Source organism: Solea senegalensis, linkage group LG19 (assembly GCF_019176455.1).
Source record: "Solea senegalensis isolate Sse05_10M linkage group LG19, IFAPA_SoseM_1, whole genome shotgun sequence".
Classification (NCBI taxonomy): Eukaryota; Metazoa; Chordata; class Actinopteri; order Pleuronectiformes; family Soleidae; genus Solea; species Solea senegalensis.
The window spans coordinates 9267155-9286734 of record NC_058038.1 but is presented as its reverse complement, the minus strand read 5'-3'; the positions used below and the strand labels follow the sequence as shown (position 1 = coordinate 9286734).

General features: G+C 39.2%; 2 protein-coding genes across 4 annotated transcripts in view; both read left to right on the top strand.

The window, feature by feature from the left end:
- LOC122784987 (speckle type BTB/POZ protein) overlaps positions 1-19048 on the top strand; it is an 83966-nt gene extending 64918 nt beyond the window's left edge. For both annotated transcript variants that reach the window (XM_044050477.1, XM_044050476.1), the window contains 5 exons: positions 5497-5674; positions 11818-11873; positions 13754-13876; positions 14917-15059; positions 17441-19048. In XM_044050477.1, coding sequence (XP_043906412.1) covers positions 5497-5674; positions 11818-11873; positions 13754-13876; positions 14917-15059; positions 17441-17585 — 645 coding nt within the window. In that variant the 3' untranslated portion in view covers positions 17586-19048. The remainder of the gene's footprint in view (positions 1-5496; positions 5675-11817; positions 11874-13753; positions 13877-14916; positions 15060-17440) is intronic.
- Positions 1-19580, top strand: part of gjc1 (gap junction protein gamma 1) — a 797916-nt gene that overhangs the window by 345802 nt on the left and 432534 nt on the right. The gene's annotated exons all lie outside the window — the stretch shown is intronic.

The window sequence follows — 19580 nt, the reverse complement described above, 5'->3', positions numbered from 1 at the left end:
TCATTTTCTGCATAGGCATCCTTTGCAGCAAGACCTAAGCCAAACATTGCCCTGCTCTAATTTAAGCCATCACATTTATGCTCTCTTCTAACTTATTTGTACACAGTATATGGACTACTGTGCTCCAGTTCGTGACGACTGTGCCTTCCTGCATGTGCTTTCGCTCTATGAGTTATTTTGCCCTCCCATTACGATTTGAAGGTGTGGTTCCATTTTTCTTACAGCAGCCGGTGTAATTCTTTCACCTGACCATTCAGACATGAAGCAGAAGGGGTGGCACTTATTTTATCTGTATTTTGTAATCAATGAATAGCAAAGTTGTCCCCTTTGTTACTTTACATTCACTAGTGTAGTACTCGTACCCAGTTTCTTGCATTTCTTAGTTGTCACAGTTGGCACTGCACAATCTGTAACCCTTAGTCAGTCACCTGCCATGTTTGAGGCCTGTCAAGCAACAGTTATGCAGACAGAAAGATGTCCCTTGCATTTATAGACAGATGTGAAGTAACAGAAAAAAGATAGCTATCAAAATGTATCATCTCTTCGACCTGGACATGTGACCACTGTACATGGTTTCCACTATACCAAGAATTAATGTATAAGTTAATGAATAATATTCTATTTTAAGATAGGTCTTTTTTTTTTTTCTTTTTCTTAAATATATGCAATAAATTAACATCTAAATGTTCAGGAGTATGTTAATCAACTGCATCTATATGTATGCAGTGTGAGGAGATTTCAGTGTAGAAAGATGCAAGGAGAAAATGGAGGAGGTTGACAATGACCAAAGATGACAGCGAATAGCGTGAAGACTGTCAAGACAGCCAGTGTGTCTAAATAACCAGGTGCTCCGATTTAGTTTCTGCCTGGTTAAACAGTGGAATAATTGGTCAAGTTAGCCAGTAATTAGACCGGCTTCACTATGCTGCATCTGAGAGCCCAGCAACGGCTCCACCATGCTAATTGGGCTATTTATACTGAGACACATTGACCGGGCTCTCAGGTTTCCTTTCCAATTTGTTTTTTCAGCACTTGTTTATTTATTCATTTTTTTCATCGTACTGAGGCCAGTGCTGGGTTTGCCACTCTCCTCCCCCTCTCTCAAAGCCATTTTTCATTCTAACTTGAGCTCACTGAACTTTTGTCCTTAGCCCTTTCTGTCTTTGTCTTACTGTCTTGGTATAGCTGTCTCACCCGTTTTCCTCTCCGTTTTATTTCTACTCGCTCTCCTCCTCTTACACACGCACAGCGGCTTCTCTTCTCCCAGCCTGTCTGTATTGCTAATCAGTATTTTATGAATGTCAGTGTGTGTGCTTGGAACGTTGTCTCCCTCATGTGATTTTGTGTGTTAAGCATTCCTCTGAGAATATGTGGAGATGGATGAATGTCAGGCAGCCAGACCTGCATCCTTTCTGGATAATTGTGTGATTAATAGAGCCAGCTGTGAAAACCGGACTGTCATGTCAGAACATGTTGTCCCACATTACTTTTAAGGACATTATTTAGACTTGGATTACTTTCCTGGAGACTTGCCTAAACCCAAACATAACTAGTTTCCCCACCCCTAACCTCAATTAAAATCTAATTGAGGGGTGAGTATTTTACACCCTTCAACACCATAAACCATAAACTAAACTAAAAAAAGCCATGACCCTCAAAAAGCAGCATGCATCATTTCCAGGTATGGGTATTACTCTGGATATAAAGTTAATGTGGACAAAACAGAGGCTATGGATGTGAACATTCTGGTTTCAGTAAATGTTAAGATACAAAGTGGATTTAAGTGGCCTAAAGAAGGCATTAAATACCTTGGTATTCATATACCCCAATCTCTACACAATCTGTATGATGTAAATTACAATAAAATAATTCGGCACATTAGCAATGACTTAGAACGCTGGTCCTCACTTCCGCTCTCCCTATTATGGCGTGTGGAAAGTATCCGTATGAACGTCTTGCCTAGGCTATTGTATTGATTTCAGATGCTACCAGTGGAAATCATCAAGAACCCTTGATGATCTTGACAAAATTATATCAAAATTTATATGGCAAGAAAAACACCCCAGAATTAGACTTAAAACTCTACAGTCACCGAAATCAGATGGAGGTCTCAAACTTCCAAACTTAAGATATTATTTCTGGGCTGCACAGATGAAGCCACTTATAGTATGGATTCAGAATGATACCTGTACACGATGGCTTAATATCGAGAAAAGTATGTGCCCAGAGCCTTTGGAAAACTTAGCCTTTTTAGACACTTCTACGAAAGAAATGGCAGACTGGACCAAAACCACTTTAAAAATCTGGAATAAAATACGGTCAGCTTTCGGGGTGCCAAAGGTACTTTCATCATTAACAAATATTGGACTTATGAAGACCTTCACTCCTAATAATTTAGATTCTGCTTTAGATTCCAGCTAGTCAAGGATGACAATTTGAAAACCTTTGAACAGTTGAAAAATGAATTTGATCTCCCCAGGACAGATTTCTTCAGATATTTGCAGCTGAGATCTTTTCTGATGACACACAAAGATTGGGGAAAACTTATAAGAACCTACCCCTATAGAAAAGTTTCTCATTTCACAAATAAGTCATGGAGATAGGAAAATAATTAGTAAATTATATAACATATTCTTATTAACAAATGTACATACATCTGAACATACAAGATTGAGATGGGAGGCGGAGATGATCAAAAACATATCACTTGACACTTGGAAGGAGATATATACTGAAGCACACTTTGCTACAAACTCGAACACATGGAAGGAATTTAAGTGGAAAGTAGTTACCAGGTTCTTCAGAACACCAGCAATAACATCTAAGATGGGACCAGCACATGGTAGCTCATGTTGGAGGAACTGTGGCACTGAGAATGCTAATCACACCCATATATTCTGGCTGTGTCCCAAATTGAGCCTATTCTGGAAGGATGTTTTTGATGCTCTCAGAGAGGTTTTCAAACGGGATATTCCACACACCCCCATAATAACATTATTGGGAGTGATTCCTGAGGGATTAGAAGGAAGGGATGTGAAATATCTCTTAAACATTTTGCTTACAGCAGCGTTAAAATGTATAACCATCAGATCCTCCTACTTACAATGTATGGATCCAGAAAATATGGGACATTTACCAGATGGAGCAAATCACTTATTCATTAAGACTTCAAAAACCTATTTTTATTAAACGATGGAAACCTGTCATAGCTCTGCTAATACAATAAGTTTGTAGCATTAGACTCTTGATCAAGTATACACATTACACATCACCATCACATCATGTAATTTGATACCTAGAGTGGATTTTCTCTCTTTCATTTATGTATTTATTATTTTATTTATAAATTCCTTTAAATTATTATTAACAATATGGCCATTCTTTGTATTGTATTTTATTCCATAATTTATCTCCCCCTTTTTTTTTTCTTTCTCTCACTTTGGATTTATGTAATTTATTTTATGTTTTATTTGATGTTTTTTTGCGCTGCTTTAAAAAATGTACATAAAGGGGAATGAATATGTTGTGCTGTCAAAATAAATAAAAATTAAGTTCTAAAAAAAAAAAAGCAGCATGCATGTGCACACACACAGAAAAATACTTTGAATGCTCCTTTCTTGTCAGTCACATTTTTGTCTCGCTATGTGCTTGTAATTTCAGGTCCAGAAATTAGCTCCTGCTTATGAGAAATCATCTCCTAACTGTAGATCCCTCTAATAGCTTGCTCACACCTTCATCCCCATGGCCTCGATCAGTTCTGTCTCTCTGCTTTTTATTTTTCCTATATCTTTCGCTTTTCCATCCTTTTCTCACTTTCCTCCTCTATTTTATTATCTTTCCCTCTCTTCCTCTTTCTGTCCCCTCCAGGCTAACCCTCAAACCTCCATCAGGAGCAAACAAGGTTCCTTGACATTTAATTTCCTGCTTGCCATGTACTTCTCTACTGTATGTGCTTCTTCTCCTTCTAGAAGTCTTTCTGTGCGAGGTGAATAGGTGGATGAATGCTGCATTGGGTGAATAGGGGTGGAGTGGCTCAGTGGTTAAGACCCTGCCTTGTGAACCAAAGACATCATGGTCGCAAGTTCGATTCCACCCCTGGCTAATTGTACTTGATTCCATTGTAAGTCGCTTTGGATAAAAGCGTCTGCTAAATGACATGTAATGTAATGTAATGAATGGGTGGGCACAAGACTGGGTGGGATGTTTCCTATTTTGCCTGGTGGAAAGGGCGTGGCTCTAGCTTTAACAGTAAACAACAATAAGTGACAACAACAAACGGAGATGAGCTTCCATCATCTCAGTATAATCTGCCGAGTGTATTCATTAGTAACATTAGGTATTGGATGATTTTCACTAGAATTCTCTCATGTCTTCTTATTAAAGTAGCACACCTTTGTCTTTTTCAATGAATTAGAAACTTGTCAACGCAGATATTCATTATGTTTCTCAGAAGTTGAAACCACTTTTACTCTTTAAACATTGATTATTCATTGCTAACCTGCACACATTGATGCCGCCACTCGGGACAACTATAATAATTTTTTTATGAGAAATAGTTAAATGCTTTTTCATGTACATTTACTACAAATTGCACATAACCAAAGAAGCCAATTGATTATGTTCCCCAAAGCTATAGCTTAGTAATTCATATTTTGATTTGATGGCACAGCAAGCAGGAAGAAAACTGCAAGTCAGTCAATTCAGGCAGTCAGAAATGACTCAGTGATGTGTGTACGTGTGTGTGTGTGTGTGTGTGCGTGTGTGCATGTGTGTGGGTGTGTAGTGAGTCCTGTTGTGAGATAAATGAGTCTGGTTGACTTTGTCTGGAACAGGTGGTGAAGTCAGCAGGGAAGACATACAGACAACTCTTATGTACACACACAAACAGAGACACACACTCAATTTGCCTTCAATGCTGATTTTCTGGCTTGTTTGAGAGTGTAGCCAGTCTGATTGGATAAATGGGGAAGAATAGGTTGCTTTGAATAGCCCCCATATTGAGTGGCTGATGTATTGATTACAGAGGCAGAGGACCCACATTAATCATTCACAGCATGTTTGATTGACTAATTTTTTTGTGTGTCTTTTTATGAACATGGCATGCTTTATATTAGAAACTCTGTGTGAACCATTGGATGTATTAAAGGGACAGTTCACACTTATTACTCTGTAACAGTGCTTAAAATGCATTCTGGATGTGAAGACCTGAGATTGGATTGCACATGAACATTTGTGATGTCTGATTGCAAGAGCACAAGTTGTGTTTTTAACCAGTTTCACTGAAGAGATGTATCTGTTGGCCATGTGTTTGTGTGTGTGTCATATGCATTTGACTGGTGGAGAGGCAGAAAAAAGGAGTCTCTGAGGAGTCTGTTACACTGCTGTAACATGAACATCATAATTGACCAATGCTGTGGTAGTGGTTATAAAAATTAATTGGTGTATGGTATTTGAAATAACACTAATGAACTTACGTAATATGTATTTTGTTTCCAGGTGAGTGTGGTGCAAGACTCTGTCAATGTCTCAGGCCAGAATGCGATGAATTTGGTGAAGGTTCCAGACTGCAGGCTGGCCAAGGAGCTCGGGGATTTGTGGGAAAACTCAAGATTCACTGACTGCTCCCTGTGTGTCGCTGGCCAGAAATTCCAGGCCCACAAAGCCATCTTGGCGGGTGAGGATATTTTTTTTCATTCATTACATCTTGAATGTGTGTTTTGATGGATCACAGCAAAAAAAAAAAAAAATCAATGGAAGTTAATAATGTGTAATACCATCCAATGCTGAAGGCCCTCACTAACATGGAACCACGTCACATCATGCATACATGTGGGAAGACTTTATTGGCTTTATAATCTTGACCATGTTTACCTGAATTGTGTTACCATGCAATATTCTATAGGATACTTGTGTCTAGAACTATTACTTATAGTAATTGACAGCATAATCTAATTGTTTTCCCTTGGAAAAATCATTTTATTTAAACACTTCAATTAATGTTGATGGTACGAGTTAGTGATCATTGTACTGTAATTGGTTGGTGATCACATAGTATATCATTCTAATGTAATAATTAGAAAATAAATGTATAGACAATCCAGATAATTTGCCTCAAGTGTTATGTTTCAGTATGTAAAATTAAAAAAAATTAATTTGTTGTTTATGCCAGCTGGTGCAAGGTACATAATAATAGCTTTACTAGTGTAATGACTTTTAAATTAATGTATGTGCTGGAATTTGCAATCATTGAATGGTGGATTTTTTCATTGTCATTTCAGGCTTCATTTCACAGTTTTGGTTTCCGTCTAAATACTATTTCAAATGCTTTTCTACCATGAATTAAATTCCAGGGGAAATACTAATACAAATTTTCAATTTCAATGAATACTTTTACTTTCCACGGGGATGGTTAAATTTAAATAAATTGAATATCCACACAAGAATTGGCTATTGACACCTACAGCAACTGTGTTTCTTCTCTGGCTCTCAGGAATCAATTGTGATCAAACATGGTCACGTAGCCACTTGCAAAAAAACAAACATGATTCATTTTGAACAATTAGCTGCAGATATTGGCATAGCCAGGATCAGAGAGTGAAAAGTTTGAGGAAACTGGTGAACTGTGTCTCCGTGGAGGCAAGGGGGAGGCTGTTCATTATTGGATTTGTTGAAGTGTGTGTGTGCGTGTGCGTGTGTGTGCGCGTGTGTGTGGAGCCATTTTAATTATGTGCTGCTGTGGTTTGGGGTACTACCACCCTCCCCATCCTCCCTTCTCTCTCTCCCTCTCTCTCTCTCTCTGCACTGCTTGGTCCAAAGTCCGTCCACCTCGTTATTCCCCCTCTCGGTCATTCCCGTGACAACTCTCCTGGTTGTTAATCGCCGTGGAGACGGACAGAGAGGGATCAAACGATGGAGGCAGAGCATCCAAATTGGCTCCACTTTGACCATGTGATCTTTAAACCACCTTCTCTTCTGTCTCTTACCTTCTCTTTGTTCCCTTTTCTCTTCCTCTCCTACCTTTTTCGCCGTCCATCCTAATGTTCCCCTTTCATACTGTCTTTGCCTTTGTTTCTCACTGCTGTCATTGTTCCTCTTGTTCTACCTTTTGATTTTTGTTCACATTGCCCTTTGTCTTCCTGTCTGTCTTAAATTCTAGATTAGACGTTGCCTTTCCTATCCCTCCTCTCACTTCCTGCCACTCTCTCGCTTTCTCAGTTGACTCATGCAGAGATCCTGCCATATTACAAGTAAGATGACCCCACATTATGCCACCTTTTCTTGTTTACAGGGAACCGAACAAAGCCAACACAATGACGCTTACTCCCCTGTATGATTACTGAGAGTACGCAGGTGCTCTCTAATCGGCATCTAGCCTGCAATGCCTGGCTCTCTTTTATTGGTAAAACAAATGTCAATTTGGCTCTGTTACAACCTCTGGTACCATCTTAAATGTTGAACAATGAATCTGTGTTCATATAGCTTTTATGCAACCTTGAACAGCCTGTATGAAAGGGGCGTGTCTCCACTCCTTCTGTTTGTTACTGCAGGATGAGCTCACCAGTGCCGAGCTACAATAGACAGACCTATTGTAGGTTTGTCCCTGTAGTCCACCTGGGTATTCAGAGCAAATGTTGGTTTCAGTGCAGATATTTAGGATGCACCATATTTCTTAGCTTGTCTTAGGTTTAAAGCAGAAATAAATTATTAAATGAGGTTCTAATATCATGCCCCTCTTATAGATATGTCTTCTTATAATTATTAGTCATGATAAAGCATGATCATGCTCATGGAAATTACCCACAACTATAGCAAACCTATGGTTGTCTTGAAGTCTAAATGTTCTATCACTGAACTCTCTTCTCTTGATATGTAGATTTATATTTTCACAAACTAGACTCTATCACTGCTGAATTATTTTCACAGATCAAAAAGACAGTGCAGTGTTAAGAGAGAGGGAGAGGGAAGTGTATAATTTTTGTCTATTTTACTGATCTACTTAACAAGCCTGACAGGTAAATAGTTAATCACAACTTTATTCTCCTCGTTGTGGTCTGTTCTCCTGACACTTACTGTCAATCTTTTATACAGTCATAAAATTTAAAAAGTTAGGAACTTTCTTTTCTGAATATAGTTAACTGTTTATGCCCAGTGTTTCTGCTTTTCTTTCACTCTATTTTGTTTCTTGCTTAACCTTGTATGTTACTCACCACAGCATATTTCAAATGTGCTTCTGAAAGCTACAGTATGTGCAGCTGTAGTGACTATGTTGTTTATTCCTTCATGGTTGATTGATTGATTGTTTTTCAGGAAATATGCCCAGCTCAAATGTGCTTACAAGACACCATTATTTTGAAATACATACCAGTCAGCAAGAGTAAAACATACATTGCAAATAACATTGAATGGCGTAACCTGCTGGACAGTTTTCCAGGCTTTACAGCCAACTTAAATAAATACAACATAAATCTCCATTCTGTTCTGTCATCATAAGTGCTTCAGAATATTTCCACATTTTAAAAACACGTTTCATTCAGTAAAGGTGTTTTTAATTCAGCTTAATGAGGTAAACATAGATGCAAGTGAAACTCATTCTCAATTTCACTGAATTCACATTACCTGTTTTCTTCATTAGCATCAATTCACAGGGAAAAGGGAGGATTCCTGTTCTTTACACTGCTGACCTTTTGACAAGTTTGCTGTAATGAAAGCACATTAATTATTCTGTATTTGAATATACTGTATGTCTTTTTGCCATTTTTCCATCACATTAGTCAGTAATTTACTTGTAATTGTGTCCATGGTGGATGATAAAATATTGCATCTATCTCATCTATCATTTCACATTTGTGTCTCATTGACCCTGGAATCCAACTCATATCACCCTGAACAGCCAGAACAGGAGCAAATGTATGAACACTTAAAGAATGGCATTCACCTCTATTCTGTATGCCAGTGGTCACCAACGTGGTGCCCTCGGGCACCTGGTAGCCCACGAGCAGCCAACGAGGTGCCCGTGGGCACATTTCACTTCACCTCACTTGCATGTATCCATATGATCACTGAGTAAAATGTCCTTGATATTGTTTATACAAACTGTGATAATCATTAGGAGTAAGCACTGGAATTAATGTGTATGCAATTGAATGCATAATATTCATCATTTAAATGGTAAATTGCACAAAATAATAAAAATGAATATGGTAGCCCTCCATATTATTCTCTACCCTTCAGGTAGCTCTCGGTCTCAAAAAGGTTGGTGACCCCTGCTGTATGCAATCTGGTACTTAAAACTCTTCATATCCCCAGACACTTCAAGCATAATTCATCATGGGAGAAACACATGCATCATAATGTTGAGAGCAGGTGAAATACCCTTTGCATACTTTAAGCTTATTGACAATCTGCCTGCTGAAATTGGCAAAGATTTGAATTCCAATATTATAGGTGATAAATTCAACAAATGTAAATCCGTTAATATAAAATATTCAATTGTATATTCAAAAGGTTCGTCCCAAATAGTTTGAACATCTTGGAATACCGTTTTTTTCCCTAAAATTAATATTTTATTATCAACCTCCATATGTGACACAAGCTAAATCATTAAACAGGGTTCGCACAGGTCCTTGAAAACCTTGAAAGTTTGAAAAAAAATTCAAGGACCTTGAAAATTTTTAGACATGGGTCATTATAAGTGTTTGAATGCAAGAAATAAATGTTGACATTTAGGTCAACGTTCCCATGCTGCCGATGTGCCCACCTACTATTTCATGTGCCGTTTCATGTACGTAGACTAGGCCTACGCAGAACAAACATTGAGTCATGATTACCGGCAGTGTTGTGGACACTGTATACTGTCTCTCTCTGCTGTTGTTCTGAGAGTCCATGCCGAACAATGATTGAGTAATGTTAAACAAGATACAAATTACATGATGCCTGGGAAATGCAAATTTCAAGATCTCTGGCTTACCAAAGAAAATTGTAAAGACTGGCTTGACCAAGATCCCAAGGACAATCACTTGGCCAGCTGCAGAGCATGCTGCAAATCAATAAACGTGGAAACCATTGGCTCTTACAAGTTGTCCTCCCATCTTAAGCTATGTCAACACATTCAGTCCTTGAATTTGACAGTATTGGTCTTGGAAAGTCCTTGAACATTCCTTGAATTTGATGTCACCGCACATGTGTGGAACCCTGATTAAAATGTACACCTAAATTTGCTTTCCTAATTTCAAGAGCAAGGTTATTCACAAATTCTTAAAACAAAGTAGGAGAGAGAACATCGTCAAAAAAGAGCACTAAACAAATCGGTTTGTATGTTATTTACTTCTAAACAATCATGGGGGCAATTATTTAAATGAAGATGGTCACTACGGCAGCAGTGACTGAAATATAAAATCACTGCAGTCCATTGTTAACATACTCATTCACTTAATGGCTTATCATCACTATAATACTTGTTTGTGGCTTGTGCAAAGTTGATGGATGACACCATGTCTCCAAATGCATAATTAATTTGGTAGCTCGGTCTGCAGTTAATAACTGATTATTAAGCACTTAAATTAATTAGCATACCACTGTCTTTGACACACACTTAATAATGTGTTAAACATTGTTAAAATTTAATCACTAGTTAATTAGGCATATATTAGAAAACAGTAATATAAAGGGTTACTCCGTGAGCCCATTATCAAACAAAGTGAACTGCATGAAAAGAAGAGGACAGTGGCTGATATTTAGTGAAAGACCACGCTGTAACCTTTGTCAAGGCACATTCTTCCTCTGCTGGTAAACAACTGGTAATCAGCTTCAGCCTCAAATCCATCTTTGGGATTCAGCCTCTTGCCTGTGCCAGAACTAACTACAGTCACAGCCCGGATGATTGAGAAAGTATATGGTTTCATTGCCTAAAGCAGAACTCTGCAGAATTGTCATACAGCAGTGATTTCAAGCAACAGAAATGGGACTGATTTATGTCATTTGAAGCCCTGATCAAATAACCAGCGCCGTACAGTCTGTGCAGGAGATTAAACATAACCTCTCTTGTTGGAGTCACGTCGGTGATCATTAGAGAGAAAACATACTGTGAAGCAGTTCAATAAGTTATTGGTTACCTCATCTTTGTAGTGATCAAAACGCAAATACCAAAAACAAAAACCATTTGTTGCTGTTTTGTCAATATCAAAATAATGTTCTGTGTTTACTTTGAATATTTACAATGTGTCAAATCTCCAGGGAAAAAATATAAAATATATCAAATACTAAATTATTGAAAGCTCTTATACGTTTGCCTCCACTTTTACTTATTGTCTGAATGGAAGCATAGGCTAAAATATCTTTTCCTCAAGAGGATTTGTCATTCGTGGCAAACAGTTTGGGGTTTTGTAGACATAGTGAGCAACTGAGAGTGAAAAACTCAACAATATCTGTAGTTAATGATGTAAATAAACCTCCGGAATCCTCTATGCTGCAATGTTCGACTCGTTTGTGTTGAGTGGCAGCAGGTGACTGTGTTATCAAAAGGGAAGACAGACCCTAATTAAAGAATAATGCATCAAATAAGATCCAGTCAACGCAGTCTATCAGCATTAAAATACTTGCTAAACAATCCTGGGAAGTCGTCATAAATCTGTCAGCAGGAAGGAGTTGCAGTCGACTTTTTACACATGATGCTTCCTCTGCCGTTTCTGCTGTCAATCATCCTGCTCTGGCCCTGTGGCAGGCTGTTAACAGAATATCAGAGACCTCACCATGTAACAACATTACACACAATAACAAATTCCTCCTTCTGTCTTTTTGTTTCTCTCCTTTCTCTGTCAGCCCGCTCACCGGTGTTCAGTGCCATGTTTGAGCATGAGATGGAAGAGAGTAAGAAGGTAAGTCAAACACTTGACTCTGCTGTTCCTATTTCCTCAGTGGTGAGTTGAATATTTAAATCCCAGTCTTTCTTTCTGTTGATTCAGGATGTGATCATCTTCATGCCTTGTTGACTGGAGCTTTATATATGAGGTCCTTAAAACCAGCACACACACGTTTATGTGATTACTGTGATTTTGAAATTTTTCTGAAAGCATAGTGTATTATTTCCAGTATGATTTTTATGAGATAATGTAAAATTCTAAGACGAAGAAGGTTTTGTATCGTGTCATGTCGCATTGCGTTGCGTCGCATCACATCGCATCGCGTCCACCATTTTCGTTACACCAAGTGAAACTGAAAAATAATATTTGAAAAAACAAATACAAATAAAAAATGATAGATACATGAATAAACAGATGGAGGATTTTCCTCTGTTTGTCTTTTTGGTGTGAATGTGTCTTTTTTGTGCATGTGTGATGTAGAGAGCCTTCAAGCCACACTTGTGTTGTGTTCATGTGATAGGAGGAGGTGAGATTGAACCTTGGTGATTTAGCCGTCATGTCAGCGGAATATTGATGCCTGTGTGGCTCAAATGGGGAAATTATAAAGCACAGAGCCAGGAAATGCATCTTAATTGCTGTTTAAGTGGGCGTCTTCATCAGAACGAGAGAGAGAGGGTGGGCCGTGTCCCTATACAATTTAGAGAAAACAGATAGATGGGTTAACACTCTTCTGCAGTGCTGATGATACTTTATAGTATCTATGCAGCACATCTACATGGAAGAGAGACAAATGAGCTCCTAAAGAAACCCTAATAGATGACTGCTCTGTGAATAGAGGCAAGCTTCAGATAACTACACAAGTGTTGTCTATTTATGAGGTACAGTTGAACGCTTGACTTCGCAATAAAGTCCTGTTAGTCTGTCTCATGTGACTGTCAGTGTGTTTGTATGATGCTATTTTTCCCCTTTCATTATTTTAGTATCACTCCAACACACTTTTCTATCAAAAATTAGCGGCATGAAATTAGTCAAGTTTAAATCATCTGTTTGTGAAACCCACCCTTCTTCCTGGTTTGTGCACATGAGCAAGAAAACACATACTGTCACATGTGTAAGAACATTACTTTTTAAGCAAGACTCTGAGGTCAATTCATAAACAATTTGCACACTTTTAGTAAAAATGTATGTCATTTTCTAACATACTGTAGGTTTGTATGTAATCTGAATTTCTTTGGCAGTGCAAACATATAGATATTGTCCTATAAACTCAACACAGCTCCTTTCAGACTCTGCCTCCATTATTTCTCAGTGTGTTTATGTTGCTGTTGAGTGGTCAGAGTTGTCACAAATGCACTAAGCCGCTGGTACACTCAATCTGACCCTGCTAAAATGCCTCTGGTCACTGTGGTTACGATAAAGCACCGTTATAATTGGTTTACTGCTTTGTTCTGCCTCTCAGTGCAGAGGCAAAGGTTCAGGTTACTGTCACAGTGCCAGGCTGCAGGCACTGTCGAGGAATGAATGCTCAGGATTAATTTTCAGGAATCAGCTGAAAAGAATCAAATAAATGTTCTACAATGTTGTTTTGCTGAAATGTGTTCAGACTGTTCAGAGAATCCTTCAATTTTTTTTTTTCTCATTTGACACTTGGAAGTTGTTTTGAATGGCTTCATGGCTGACTGTCCCTGTGTGTGTGTGTGTGTGTGTGTGTGTGCGGGCTAAACAAGGTGAGTGAGTTTAATTCAGATAGGGTTGGGGACATTCACATGAAATAAAGAAAAACACTCTGCTGCTGTGCATGTTTTTGAAGGATTGTCAAAGCATATTTTTCCTCTCTTTCCTTTTATTTTGTTAAACCCTCTGTGCATTCTCCCCTATTCTTTCCTCCCATTCAGAACCGGGTGGAGATAAATGACATGGAGCCAGATGTCTTCAAAGAGATGATGTGCTTCATCTACACAGGCAAGGCCCCCAACCTGGACAAGATGGCTGATGACCTGCTGGCTGCAGCTGACAAGGTACAGAGTGAATGTGGGTGTGTGTGCGTGCACCTGTTTCTGTGTACATTTACTCACAGAACAGATTGCATAATAATGTCCTCAATTATATGAAAACTAAATTGTTAGTACCCACACTAGAAAAATCTAAACCTACCCACTGTGCTGTGCTAGTTTTTACTGACCATATATAATTATATGAGAACGCCATTCCATCCTGTATATTTAATTAATCTAAACCTCTACCCTTCTTTCTTTGGGTTTTACTTTCACTGTTGTCCAACATTGTCTATTTCTCTAACTTGTATTTACTCACAGCAGGTAGAGCCCATCATTTCTAGTGAAATCCTGCAAACAAGGAGGGCCTGAACATGAGAGTAGCCTCCAATAAACTCACTACTATCTATAGTACATTATGTTTAAGAACACTGGAGTATGCTTGGAAGCACATTTGAAGACACTTTAGTCCTGGTAAAATAAGTGAAAATATAAAAAAATCTGAAAAATTTAAATTGAACAAATGCAATTTAAGAAAAAATATAATGGAAATTGGAAAAACGAAAAAAACAACAGATTTCATAGAGCTCAATTTAATTTTGTCAGTTTGTGTTTGGGACACGCTGATGTGAGGCAATTATTACGCTATTGGTAATACTCTACTCTAACTATTGGTATTTTCCCATCTGACTTATCTGGTCTATTGATTGCAGCACATGTCTTCTTTAATCCATATTAGTGTCTTTACATTATTATTGTTTAGTGTTGTGAAAAAAAACACCCCACAACTTCAACTCACCCTGAATTGAGCATGAATATAAGAGAAGACTGTTGTTCCTGGCATTTTCTTAATCAAGCTCAGTGGAAACTCGGGCTGTCACTTTTCCTTCTCTTGGCCATATATTTTCTTATTCAATTTAGGCGTTGTTGCTGCTGCAGTCGAGCAATTCTGTGTTTCCACATCATTACACAGTGCGACAACAGTTGTTAGTGGCAGCGTTGTTTAAGTAATTTAGTTTACCTGCTGTTTCTCCTCTATCTCCTGCACTCTCTGTCATTGGCAGTATGCACTGGAGAGGCTGAGGGTGATGTGTGAGGACGCTCTGTGTACAAGTCTGTCTGTGGAGAACGCAGGAGAGATCCTCATCCTCGCCGACCTACACAGTGCCCACCAGCTCAAGACACAGGCTGTGGACTTTATAAACTAGTGAGTTATGCTTCCACACTGGAATCGTCCATCTCCAGAACTACTTCCTTACTTATGCAAACATTTCTCTTATGTCAGACACTCATACACTTAGCTTTTTGTTAAAGAAGGTTATTAATTCCAGTGGGACCAATTTTGTGTTTCCAGAGGAAATTAAATTTCATCCCTAGCTCAGACCATTTTGCTGCCGTATCATATTGGATCGTTTAGCAGTAAACCTCAACTGCTGATGTTAATCATGTTGCAAGCCGCCTGTTTAGGTAAGAAGGTGCCTATTAGCATCAATGGCCGCTATTTACGTCCAAGGAGAGGTGATTGATCCAGTATCTAAAAGCCCAGTTGAAGCAAGAGGCTTTTTCACAGTCACTACCTAAATTGCTCATCACTTTCCCTCTGAATTCTCTGTCTCACAGCCAGACACATTTTACATCTCTTTATCCATTCCTCTGTCCTCTCTCTGCAGCTTTTTCTCTATCTTTTGGACGTGTCCTATCTTCTGTGTTTCATTCTCTCCTATTCTCCAATTCTGTGTGTAAGAACTCATGTGTGCCTAAAGGTGTTCAGTAATGCAGATTCCTGCCCCTAATCCCTGTCATTAATTGTGGTTATGGGCGTTATGACAGTTTAATTTGCGACAGTGTTGTTGTGGCGGTAGGAAAATTGGCCACGGGGGACTCCTGGCCAGCAAAGCGTTATCAACCCTCCTCCTGCGGACACAATCGACAGCAACAAGAGCAACAAAACAAAAATCAATTTAGAGGATGAATACAGAAAACAGATGACACGGAGGAACCAATAATCCTCCCCACAGTAGCACCTCAACCTCTTTCCAGACCAGTCGTTACAAGCAGCTTACAGTCATTTAGTCGAGACAATAGGAGTCCTCTTTATCCTACCTGGTTTTCAATTATTTATCCTCTCCAGGGGTGTAGAGCGAGTAAAGGCATCCAAACTCGCTTACCCGCTATGTTTATAGAAATAGTTCACCCACCCTTTTTTTTAGCTTAACATGAATCTTAATATTTATATGAATTTGTTGAATAAAGCAGGACAGGTAGTGACACCAGGGCACGAGTATCTGAAGTAAGACACTTTTAATGCAAAAACAAACAAACACCGCTTTCTTGAAATTAATATTTTTGATAATTGTGCTGGTTTGTGTCTTTATTGCTGCTGACTGGAAGTCAGAGCTTCTTTTTGATTTACTGTCACATTGCTGCTGCTCCTCACATCCCTCTGTCCCCTCTTGTCCCTCCCTCTGCACTTTCATTACTCTCCCTTACCTCCCATTTTTTTATTTATTAATTTATTTATTTGTCGCTGCTGCTGTTGTCTGCTTCTCTCTCTCTCTCTCCTTGGTACATCCCTCCTCCTTCCTTTCCCACTGTGGCTGCTCTCCTCGTGCCCTTTTGGTGGCCTGTTGCTCAGCCTCAGCACACCAGCCATTACTGTAAGCAGGGGTTCACGTCCTCCACAGAGAATAGGGTCACAGGTTGGCTGGAGGTCTGGGGCTGCTGTGTGGAGAGCAAATGACCACACAACGAACACACACACACACACACACACACACACACAACTCAGTGCCAAGAGAAGACATAAACACAAGTGTGAACTCACACATGCTGTTGTGTACGATGAAACAAGAAAAATGTCATTAAAGGCCACACAGTTGCGTGCATGATACTGCAGCTTAGCGCCCAGAGGGTGCCAGGAGGGTGAGGACTGCCACAGGGTCTGTCGGTGGAAACTCAGATCTGTAGGAAATGATGATGAAGACTGAAACTCATCAGCAATTAATTACAAGATTTTTTTCAGCTATTGGTACTTTTATGTATTTTTTCTTGTTTTGTTTTGGCCTCCATTTTAGTTTATCTTGACACGTCTTGAGCAACACAACCACAGGGAATCAAAAATGCTCCATAGGGTGACCTTGCATTGTATTTTTTATTGGTGCAAAAACAGAAATTCTGCTCAACAGAAAACTTAGGGACTGAGGAACAGCATTTCTGGTCGAATTGTTTATTGCTTCAGTCGCATGTAACGTGTAATGACAGATAAGAAAAAAGGTTAAGAACCAGGGCTCTTTTGTGATTTTAAATATACATTTTCAAGACATGCCCATATATTTCTGATCTATGAATGTCTCCTTTTTATTTTTCTCTCACAAAATGACCTTCTGGTTTTAACATTCAAAAATATAAAGTAAATAACAGCTCTGCCAGCTGGTATGACAAATCCTCAGTGCTGTGCACCCCACAGATGGAGTCATATCATCCCAAACTTTTCATAAAGTCATGTTTGTGCACTTATTTTCTTAATCTGTTTTCTTTAATATTTCTCACCGTTTTCTGTTGTGTACCCGTTGCACTTTTTCCTCACAGTCATGCGGCTGATGTGATGGAGACATCAGGCTGGAAGTCCGTGGTGGTCTCTCACCCACACTTGGTAGCAGAGGCATATCACTCCCTGGCCTCGGGCCAGTGCCCCTTCCTGGGTCCCCCAAGGAATCGCCTCAAACTGTCCTAGTGATCTGGAGGGGCACTCTTCAGTCCTGACCCTACTGTGTCCTTCTGTACCAGTGAACTCACTGCTCCTTTCTCTCAGTCCTCCTCGTGCTCCAATAGCATCCAGAGATGCCGGACTGATACCCAGGAGGAGCGCAGCTGGGCAGAGCAGAGACTAATGCCATAGAGGAGGTAGTCCATGTCTCTATAGATGGGGATGGTGTTCATTTCTTTAAGATCTGAAGCTGCATATTCAAGGACTGGAAGCTCAAAACCTCACATAATTCCATAGATCCTTATTATAGGATACTGGAAGGAGAGAATCTTGATCTGCGAAAATAAATTATCTTCAGGCTTGAAATACAGTATGAAAGCCAATATTGAGTCCCTGTGAATACAATTTTGTGGCATATTGTCTTGCTTAGTCTCTTGAGTGTTAAGGCCCAAACTATGTTTATGAAAAGACAAGTGAAGAGGATCAACCAACTGGAAAGACTGTTACATTTATGCAAAGTGCCATTCATCTGGAACACAAAGCTGAACACGTTTTAATGTTCGCTATGTCATAAAATGGGCCACCTGGATTCATGCTTCTGACTAGAATTGAGTAAAAAGTTCAAGGGCAGTCATTACACCTGATTAATGACCTTGAATTATCAATGACAGTCTCTTGAGTATCTGTTCATTTCCAGGGAGGTCAAAAATTTCGATTTGGACGTCTTGCATATCAAAGGGTCGTTCAGATGCGGTGTCTTCTGAATGCACAAATAGAGACGCGTGCACAAATAAAAGCCATGCTAATCTGTTGCAGCATGCCTATATTTCTGGGAGCTCGTGCCTCTTGATTCTTTTGCCAAAGAAGTCAAGCTAGTCTTTATTACTTCATGAACTGTCGTCATTTAGATAAAACCCCTAAATCAGTTGGCGATGGAGAGGATGCACTCACACATGAGATGTTTCTTTTTTTCTCCGCACACGTATCAAACAGCAAAGCAGCTATGATGGGAAAGCGGCACTGTTAATCTGTTTAGATTGTAGCCGCACCAACTTCAGTCATCACATCAGCTCCCATGTTTTGGTTTCTTTGTCACAATGTCTATGACAGAAGTACCACCCCCATACACCTCTGGTGTCTTTCATGTGTTTTTCAAGCATTATTAGACGCTACATATGAACGGCTCCTCAGAAGATCCACATTCCTCACATTTCTGCCATGACAAGAGTTATAAATGGCACTGGGCTTGTCATAATGTCTTAGCAGTGTTTCAGTGTAACGCTAAAACAGTGTATGATTGAACAAGATTTTTATATAGAAAATGGAACTTTTTCTCTTTTCATCAACATTGTTGAACATTGTTGAGGTGTTTTGTTTGAGGACATTTTTTTTCTGGAATTGTCACCAGACAAAACTGGGTTTGATTAAAATACGTCAGTTGAGCTTAAAAAGTATGGAGGTTAAATAAAAATGAACTTGAATGAATTGAACACATCATGGAAAAATGCATTCCTTTTGAGTAAAACAATGTTGTGGCTTCTAAACCTATAAAAGACAGATTGTTTTGGGTATTTTTCTGGTGTGATGATGTCTTTTTCATCCTTGACATCTTGATGTCTTCACTGTTTCTCATTATACAGTTTGGTCAGTTGCGGACTCATTAATGTGTGGCCTCTTTCAACGGGCTGCCAGATCAGTGCGTGTGCGAATGACACGTTTCACTTTCAACATTAATCTTGTCATGACCAAAGTTCAATCCTCAGTGCATGTGCTGTTCCACTGTCTGATCACATGGGCCTATATCCGGCAGTATTCGTATACAGACTTGGATCTTGATCTGTGTGAGCTTGCATATAGAAACATATAGGTTGTAATCACCTCTGAGAGAGTTGGACTCTGTGTTGACTGACATCCAGGCCCAGTGGGTTTTAGGGAAGCTCATTCAGTAAGACAAACAGTAAGCCTTGACCACTGATCAAACTGACTGAACACCATTACTCATGACATAAGAGAGCAAACTGG